Source organism: Chaetura pelagica, unplaced genomic scaffold (genome assembly GCF_000747805.2).
Source record: "Chaetura pelagica isolate M959 unplaced genomic scaffold, ChaPel_1.0 scaffold349, whole genome shotgun sequence".
In the NCBI taxonomy this organism is placed as follows: domain Eukaryota; kingdom Metazoa; phylum Chordata; class Aves; order Apodiformes; family Apodidae; genus Chaetura; species Chaetura pelagica.
Genome location: NW_009954611.1, coordinates 485,240 through 495,149, shown reverse-complemented (window position 1 = coordinate 495,149; position 9,910 = coordinate 485,240). Strand labels below are relative to the sequence as shown.

General features: G+C 36.6%; 1 protein-coding gene across 1 annotated transcript in view; it reads left to right on the top strand.

Annotated features, from left to right (window-relative positions):
• Window positions 1–9,910, top strand: part of SUSD1 (sushi domain containing 1) — a 41,908-nt gene that overhangs the window by 27,607 nt on the left and 4,391 nt on the right. The window contains exons 12-14 of the mRNA XM_010005470.1: window positions 3,005–3,098; window positions 4,690–4,945; window positions 8,207–8,246. Of these exons, the coding sequence (XP_010003772.1) occupies window positions 3,005–3,098; window positions 4,690–4,945; window positions 8,207–8,246 (390 nt within the window). The remainder of the gene's footprint in view (window positions 1–3,004; window positions 3,099–4,689; window positions 4,946–8,206; window positions 8,247–9,910) is intronic.

The window sequence follows — 9,910 nt, the reverse complement described above, 5'->3', positions numbered from 1 at the left end:
AGCGAGACACATACTTTTTGGAGGCCAGTTCTCCACAGCACCCTGCTAGTATTTCCATTTTTAAGATACAATCTTTATAGAAGGTTTAGATTATAATTTTCTGTAGTTGTGATCTTGCTTCATTCAGCCAACATCTGTCCCTTCTTCAAGCAATGTCTTTGTCTTAAAATTTCTTCTCACTCTTTGTTGAAGTAATGATGCTGTAATATGTACAGTGAACTTACTCTTCAGACAGTAATACAAATGGTGAATTTTCTTTTCTATTATATCAGTATCTCTACCTTACTTTTTTTTTTTAAGTTATACAGCAATATTTTTACTTACTTTTTTTTTTAATTCAGTGAAAAGAATTTTTTACATAAAGTCCTCAGCGATTAAAGAAGTCCCTTTCTTTTGCAAGAAATGACAGTCATACAAATGGTGTTATTTTAGTAAAGGATGATTTCAGTTAGAACTTGGCCTTACGAGGAATCTTTTTATTTCACTTCCCTGAACTTAAGTAGAGTTGCCATATGATTTTGGACTTTGTAGTTCAACTCCATTATTACTTTTAAAGGTTTAGCACTAGCATAAAATTATAAAGGGAAGCCATGAAGAAGGCTATGCTGGCACCAAGCAATTGTTTGTTAATAAGGAACAAATAATAAAATTTAACAGGTTTTGTGCATAGCCATATGTATGGTGGGATAGAAATGGATTTGTGCACTTGTTTTTGATGCATCTGTGCATAGGAGACTTAAAATCTTTCTTGCTTGCATTATATATGCAAAGGTAAGTAGCACAATGTTGTCCCAGAGTTACAGCTTCAGAGCTGTACAAAAGGTCAGATGACAGGAAAGGGTTAAATATTCCTGTTCTTACTACTGGAGAGTGCCATAAAAGTGTCCAAGTTCCTGGTATTGCGGCAGTTTGCCTTTGAAGTCCTCTGACTATTGCAGTAAACAGGATTGGCCAACACCAACTGCTACCAACATGCTGTTTTTTTCCTGAAGAGCACAATTACAGTAGAACACAGAGCAGGCTTTCGCTCCATCATTGTGCCATGAGCTGTTCCCTTCTGCTGTGGCAATAGTAGGTGCTTCCTGATGTGCCCTTTCCTGTAGCCTACCTTCATGTTCAGAGGGGGATTCAGCAGATGTATACCTCTTGCAGAAAATGAGCCTGTATATGAAATGTCCACGTTAGTACATAGGACTACCAAGACAAAGTGCTTAGAGTGATATTATCTCTGGATATACTTGCTTCTCGTGTTATGTTTTTCTGCATTTTCCTGTCCCTCCTACAGTTAATGTTAGCCTCTTCTGCTGGTGAAGGGGTTACAAAACCCCACACCTTTAACAAAGGCAAGGTGCTAACTTTCCCTGAACAGATAGAAGGATCTTGCTCTCTTTTCACAGACCACCTAGTGCTGGTCCTCAACTCTTCCATAGTATTCCCCCTTTCCCTTTGCTCTACATGGTGTTAAGTCAGTATTTTTTAATGTGGATTTTTAAATCTGGAAATTATGATGACCTCTCACCAGACTATATTTTTCTTAGTGTTAAATTTCTGGAAAGGTGCTTCTTTTACTCACAGGGGCCAAATACTGTATATGGAATAACTCCTTTAGAGTGCCTTCCTGGTCACTGAAGCAAAAATTAAATCCATTCCTTTCATTAATTATGATTATTATTTATTTCACATCATTGCAAGTTCTTCACTTTTCTTACTAAAACAGGCAGATTGTCTTCAGTGTGCTTAATGTTTATAGTACTTAGTAATTCTTACCAGCAACAAGAAATGGCAAAAGACTCCAAACTTTAAATAAAAGCTCTCTGTGATTTTTCAGATTTTGCATTCCCTGCCTGCCTACTTTCTATGGCTGCCAGTCCTGAATGGCTCTTTATTTTCATGTTTTTCATTTTTTCTGTCAAATTATAGAAAAGCTATTTATAGCTTCCTATTTACCAATTATTTACCCACTTCACAGTTTTCTACTATGCCTCATTTTCTTCCATTGAACTAATGACTTTCTATGTTTCAACATACAAATGCAGCTATACATATTCCAGCTGTTTGAAAAATCCATTCATCTCAGCCACATTTTGCCTGATGTAACTGTCAAATCTGCATTGGTTGGCTTTTGTTTGTGTCCGTGCTGTGTAGCCCTGGTCTTCTTGACAGAAGCACTGTATTTGTTACTTTTCAGTCAGGAATCACATTAGCAGCTGGGTAGACAAGTTTTCAAACAGCCTGGCTGTAAATACCTCTGCTAGTTCTTTCAGACTTCTTGGGTAAATAGTATCCATACTTCATGTTCTGCCCCCTTGGTTGTGCATGCTGAAGCTCTTTCCGTTTTTGCTTCCAGTGAAAGTGATAATTCCCATTATCACAGCACCGATCTGGATCTGTGTAGCTATCATCATTGCCGTTGAGATTAGAGGCACACGTGTTTGTTCAGTTCTGGCCTTGATGTAATTTCCCACTTAGAGCACTGTACCCTTACTGAAATCCAGTTTAGGGGACTGAAACTGCTAGCTGACTGTGAGCAGTAACTAAGGAAGTTGCCTTCTTGAAAGTGCTTTTGTCACTTAATAGATACTCCTTTATTCATACAATTTTATTTTTTTTGTGGGCCGTGTGCCCAGAGTTTCATCTTTTTCTTCCCCTTCACTGTTTCAGTTAGTAAATTAAATAATAATATAATAAATAATGCTTCTTCCCAAAAATCTTTGCTCTTTCATTTCTCTGTAGTCTGCTATCATTTTGGGGAATCTCTTTTTTTCCCAGCTAACAAATAAAGACTTCAATTCAGGGGTTTGAGTTGGTTTGCCATGTCATCCATCATTCTAGTATTTGCTTCGTGTTTTTCTTGACCAGACTATTTATGTTGACTGCAGAAACCCATCAGGGGTTTGAGGCTCTGTTAACAGAGGAAGTTTTTTGGGAAGAAATAGCTAGGAACCCTCATGCCTGAAGTATTTCTAAAATCTTTCTGAAACACTGGTATTTGTTTACTTTTCAGATCCCCCTTTCCCAGATGTAAAATTTGTTGCAGTCAAAGGTTCTGCACCTTTGCTCAGACTCCGGAAAGCAGAAGATCGAAATGGACCCATCAGGTTTGTCTCTCTGCACTCTTCAGTCTTTCAACATTTTGCAGACTTACGTTATTTAGATATTGGAACTTTTTATGGCAGTTAGATTATTTTTTTAGCAATGGGAGAAAACTGAAGCTGTAACTCCCAGTTTCTCCTCCCTTAGTGGAGTAATACTTGGCTTCAGACTCTTCCCTGCTTTCTGGAACAAAATTCTGTTTTTGATAATTTTGAGATTTCACTGTTGGGTTTGGCTTGTTTTTTTCCTTTATCCGCAGTGAAGTCACAGTAAATTTTTATTGATGGTTCCAAATACAGCATTACCCATGTGATTTTTCTTTTCCAATAAACTCGTGCAGCTAGTTGTTTTTTTTTCTAGGAGCCTGAGGAAATGGTAAACAGTTTCTCTATTTATGCAAGTTCTGAAGTAGTGTTTACATACTAGTGTATTATTACCAAATATATTTCTAGAGAAAAAGGATTTACAGGTTACTAAGTGCTGTTTAGGACAGAAGAAAAAAGTAATTGTAATTCAACATTACAAAGCAGAAAAGATTTGAAAGCTCAATGTTTCAACAAGTGAGTAGTGTAACAGCCTTAATAATTAGTTTTCCTATGGTTGGATACCATAGACTAAGCACTGTTTTGAGAGATCTGAAGACAGATCTGATTAATTTTTTTACAAATGGTACCAGTCCTCTCCTTCTTTAAACAGAAAAAATCTTGTTTCTGGGAAATTAAGGATCATTTTTGGAAGCAAATGATGTATTGTTTCATAGGTGAACTGAAGTGTTAGAGTGGCAAGAGGGAGCCTGCAGTAACTCAGTTGTATGCTCTTCTGAATAATAAACATGTCAAGTTAATGTGTTTGTGATGAGAAAAACTAGGTTTTGCAGTGCATGCAAGTGCTTTTGGTTCAAAGCACAATGGAACACACACAGATATTTGACTATAAAAAGTGTTCCTACCAGAAGTGTTCCTGTGCTCTAGGTGATCTTGCTCTGGCAAGGGGGGGTTGGGCTGGATGATCTTTCAAGGTCCTTAGCACTGTTTTGAGAGATCTGAAGACAGATCTGATTAATTTTTTTACAAATGGTACCAGTCCTCTCCTTCTTTAAACAGAAAAAATCTTGTTTCTGGGAAATTAAGGATCATTTTTGGAAGCAAATGATGTATTGTTTCATAGGTGAACTGAAGTGTTAGAGTGGCAAGAGGGAGCCTGCAGTAACTCAGTTGTATGCTCTTCTGAATAATAAACATGTCAAGTTAATGTGTTTGTGATGAGAAAAACTAGGTTTTGCAGTGCATGCAAGTGCTTTTGGTTCAAAGCACAATGGAACACACACAGATATTTGACTATAAAAAGTGTTCCTACCAGAAGTGTTCCTGTGCTCTAGGTGATCTTGCTCTGGCAAGGGGGGGTTGGGCTGGATGATCTTTCAAGGTCCTTTCCAACCCCTAAGATTCTGTGATTCTATGTTTCTGTGATACTGGAGGTTGATACTAAAAAGCAGTTAAGAGGCTACAAATAGTAAAGACAATGTGAATTAATTAATGTTTGATGCTTGCTACATTGAAGTGAGGGCTAATGTTTACTCTTTTTGTTTCACTCTAGTCTTTATCAAGTGATTGTGCTTCCTCTGGGTTTGCAAAACACTTTTATTTGTGACTCCTTTGCTGCTGCAACTTTCTTTAGCAACACCACTGATGTTAAAGGATATGTGGCAGCTGAATTTCAGGCGAAGGATGTTGCTGATAACATGTCAATTGCTCTTGGAGACAGACATTACTACGGGAAGTTTTATAATGCTCCTTTAAAGCTGGGAGAAGAGTATTGTGTTTTTTTGAGAGTAATAAGTGAGTGGAATAAGGTAATGGATGTTTTAAACCTTTTCTTTACACCTGTTGAATGAAATGTTGCTGGGGAAAAAAGAGGAAAATGTTAGCTTTGTGTTAAATGTTTTATGATATTGCAAGATTCTGCTAGTTAACAGAATTAGTTTAAATCTAAAGCTCTATAAATAGCTTTTGTAATTCCTTACAGATATTGGTGTCGTCGTAATGTTGGAGCAACCTTGCATGCCAAAAGACAAACAGGGGAAAAAAGAAATGAAAAGCCAGTGCTGTCCTAAGTAACTGAGGGTGTCTTTATTGGGTCAGAATTCAGTGAAAAAGGTTAGAATAAGACTGTGAAAATATCTCCTCAGCAATGAAAAATTGACCCATTGACCCATCTACTAAAGAAAAAAGACACCTAAACAGTGCCTTGGAGTGCCAACAAAAACAAACAAACAAAAACAACAACAAAAAATACAGTTTTAGGGCTTTGTTTGTACAGCATGAAGCAAGGAGGCAGAATTTTTTGCAAAATGCCAAAAACTGGTCTGTGAGTCACTTGTAAATAATTCTCTACAATTTTGGGAGCCAACATGCAAATCTCAGTAAGTTTGAACAGCTTCTATGAAGAACCATATGTGCCTCAGTCCGAAATGATTGAAGGAAAAGTACATCTAATACCTGTTACTGGTACCTCCTAATCTGTGCAACATATGGCTATGTGGCATCTACTTTAACAAGAGTCTAAGAAGTCGTTATAGCACTGATAGTGGTTTCTGATCCTGATATAAGCCAGTTGTTTGTAACAGTCTTTAAAATGAAATAAAAATTTGAAGGCATTCAGTTCCTAAATAATTTTAACAGCAAAAAATATCCTGGAATTTGGACAATGAACTGTATTTTTTAGAAAAATTTGCTCTATGGAGCAAGATTGTTAATGAGTTTTAGCCTTTTTAAGCACAAAAACCGAGTTCAAGGATGTATTTAGGAGTATTTTTGATGTTTATGCATTTTATGCATTCCCTAACCTTTCTCTTCAATATTTTCTGATACTGGGGAGCATTTCCTACTGCTACTTCTGTTGAGGCTTTTCTTGCACAGAACAGTGCAGATTGCTTATGCATGTCTGTCACCTGTTTGTTAAACTTCCAAGTTTCATGACTCTTTCTCTTTGACATAGAATATTTACTGATGTTTCATCTCTAGCATTTCCAGGTATATTTTCTAGGCCACTGATTTAATGGGGTATTGTAACTGTTATTTGTAGAAGTCACTCTTCACTTCTTTCCATTTAGAATTCATCAGCTCTTTAATACATACTTCCCTGTTTGGTTTTTGCGGCTTGATAAAATACACAAAACTGCACACAACGTTTTTAAGTCATCATTAGGATTGCAAGTACCAAACAACTTTGGTTCCCAGCTCTTTTATTTTTTACTTTTTCAAGGTGGAGGATTTAAAACACACATTTTCTGTGTGCAGGACATTCATGTGTTAAAAGGCTGGTCACATGATCTGAGAAGTTTGTTGGGGATGTACCAGGAAAGCAGTTAGGAGCTCAGAGATAATGGAAATGACCATTTTTTACACTGATGGAATATAGAGATGATGGAGGCCACAGGAGTTATCTGGGAACAAATGAGAATTTACTCATCATTATTATTAAAACCTTGCCTAAGTAAAACAAATTGTCCACCCTTGGAAGTGTCCTTCTCCACGAGAGATACTGCTAATTAAATAACTCAGACCCATCTGGTACCTATTTTAATCTCCAGTGATTACTTTAGGGATTCCATACTGTGCAGAGAGCCAAGGCTTCCAGTGAAGGGCAAAAACTAAAAAATGTACTTGGAGTTTAAGCTTATTTGAGATTAATTTATTTAGTAAAGCTTTTGTTCATTGTCACCATCAGTTTTTTTGGATCAAACTGTTCATGTAGCAGAAGAGCAGGACTGTGGAAGTTAGAGAAGACACAGACTTTTCAGGAAAAAAAGCTATGGGCTTCTTGGAAAATTAAAATAATAATGACCACTGCTGTGAGAAAAAGTCTGTTAAAATTAGCATAATTTTAAAATCATATGAGAAAAGTCCATATGCATGACAAACATTTAATCTTTTTGCCAGAATTCCTTTAAGTGTGCAACTGTAGAAGGGATTTCTGGCTCCAGCTTAGCTACTTGTGAATATCCCACTTGAAATACAGACTTTGAGATCCATGGAAATTGAGTGTGTTGAGGAGTAATTTCACTGATACCTTTCTGGAAAGGTACTAATGGGTCAGAGGAAGAGATTTATAATTGGATTTAATATAAAGTACAGATAAGTGAGCTTTGTTGCTGAGATTCCTGAGAGCTGTGTAACATCTCTGATAGGAGATGACTGATTTTCTCATACTGGATTATGTCACAGAGGTAGCTATTTCACAGTGATGGCAGTCACACCAGTACCTCCAGAATCTGGCATTTGGTAGAGTTTTTAAATCCACCTGTGGTTCTTTACCCTTTCTCTCCTGGGAGAGTTATCTTTGTCAGTGTTTTGTATTTTTAAATAACAAGAAAATTCCTTATTAAAGAGGAGTTTTAAGAAAGACTGTGATTCCACAGTTCAGTGTGCAGGCACACAAAAGTAAGATTAAGCATACAACTATGCAGTTATCCCTTTATACAAATGCTTCAAAATGTAGCCTTCAATTTAACAGAAAAATACTGTTGTCCAAAGCAACTCAATACATATTTTGCCAAAACATGAAAAATATATGTGTGTGTATTCTGTGAAAATCCAAGAAAGTCATTTAGGAGGAAAGTACATATGGAAGCACTACATTAATTGACTTCACAATTACACAATAGAACTTGTCTACTGTTGCATTCTGAACTTCCCATGTAGGAGTGTGAAGTACTGGGGAAAAAAGTGTCTTTGCAAGGATTTTACTTACAATTTCTCTGTGGATATAGAGTTAATGCAGAATATTCAGCTTTATCTTAGCATTTCATAAATTCTGAATTCCTACCCAGGCAGCTTCAAAGACCATTCCATGTTAGTTGTGTGCCTAAGTTGTAGAAAGAAAGGAAGAGTGATGAACTAAAAGGCTACAGAGACAGCCTTTCATTAAAGTTCTACCTCTGTCTCTAATCTTATCTTTCTAATCTTTTCAGACAAGAGGCTGCTACCAGGGGAATAACAAACTCCATTCTCAATAGTCATAAAATACAGTATGTTGCAGATGACTGCTCTTTCACACAGTGATAAAAAATTCCTCTCATGAGAAACAGTTATTTTTATGTTTTCATTTTCAGGTGACAACACAGTCTTGTGCTGTTTGGGCACAAATTAAAAGTAAGTAAAATTTTCCTTCAATGAGAAAACAGAAGTTTCCATGGCTTTGCCTGGCAACATAAACTAATAATGGTTGTGGCTATTTCTTCATTTGCCATTAATGGTCAATTGACTTTGAGGGTTGGAGGGTTAGAGGCAGGAAGTTTGCCTCACGTTTCAGTATTCCGTGGATTCAGTAATCCATCCAAAAACTGATTCTGTGTTTTTTCCCTGGTTTTCAATATTACTGTTTTGAATGCATCACATCCAAATCATTACAGCCGTTTTTGTGCCCAAAGTGTTTGAAGCACAGAAAATGTGACATTGCAGAAGCCTGTTTTAAGATTCTATACCAGCTTAAAATAAAATTATTTTTTAAAAAATATTTTTAAAGAACAATTTTTGAAAACCCAAACAAAAAAATGAACATTTACTATCATTTAGAAGCATATTATTTGTTTTTTTAAGTTCAAGAGGTCCTTGTAAAATTAAGTCCTTTTATGAACTTAGAAAAAATGTACTGAAAAATGGAAAATATGGCTAATATTTATACTTTTGTACAGTTTTCTAAAAGTATAATGGCATAGCTTTAAAAATGGGTGAATTTCTTAGCATGGTTTTGTCTTTGTTTTTCTTTTTGTCCATAAAATGTTTCCAGTGAATGAGTTTACTTACAGGAGTTTGGAATCCACTAGACTTCAAGTTTCCCTCTTTCCACTGTGGTAGAATGTGTTCTCTTTACTGATTTCACCATGTTTCAGCAAAAAGCAAGCATTTGCCTCTTGTGATAAAGAAAGTGGCACCACTGTGCTCAACTATAAACTCTAAATTCTGGTTTAGATAACTCAACACAAATTTGAGTTAGAAAGTCTAGAAACATTGGAGAGTAAGACGCTACTTTGGAATGATGGTAAATCATGTGGTACATAGAGTACTTGAGGTACATCTTCTCCACTGTTCACAAAACCCACACCTGACTATTGCTATTACTGATTGTCTGGTGACAATTATGTGTTTATTTCTAGGGCTGCCTTTTGTTGCTTACTCTTGTGACCCAGTTAATTTACTGCCACAATTAGAGTACAGTGTAGGAAGTCTGTGGTTGTGGAGACTCAGCTAATATCAAGGATTCCCTAGGTTTGAAGGTTCTGTTGCTAAAGCTCTATAGGCAAGAGCTGTAAAATAAATTTGGAAAGAGAGAAAACTGTCCTCTCCCAAATTGGTTGTTTCTTAGCTTACAGAGCATCATCAGAGGCTGTCTTATGTGTAGGGGGATTTTGGTTTTGGGATGAGAAGAATAGGCATTGGAAGATGGGAGTAGGACAGGTCAGGCTTTTGGCTTTCTGTTGCAAATCCATTTGCCTTTATTTTTAATGGGCTTCTAGCCAAACACTGCCCTTGACCCAGTGTACTTCTGCAGCTGGAGATGCTGAGAATATTTTTGGGTCACTGAATCCTTTGAGGAGTGTTTCTTAATTCAAGTTGTGTGGAAGGCAGACCTGTAAATTAAGTCTAAACCAAATGAGCTTGTTTCAGATGCTGTCTGGACAAAGCTACACCTTGTATAATAAATTGTTGTCGTAAAAAGTGGCAGAAGGTTGTTAGAAGCACGTTTCCTTCTGTCACAAATAAGTACAAGGAATGTTGAGGGGTTTTCACCAATTATACTCTACAATGTGTAGGGC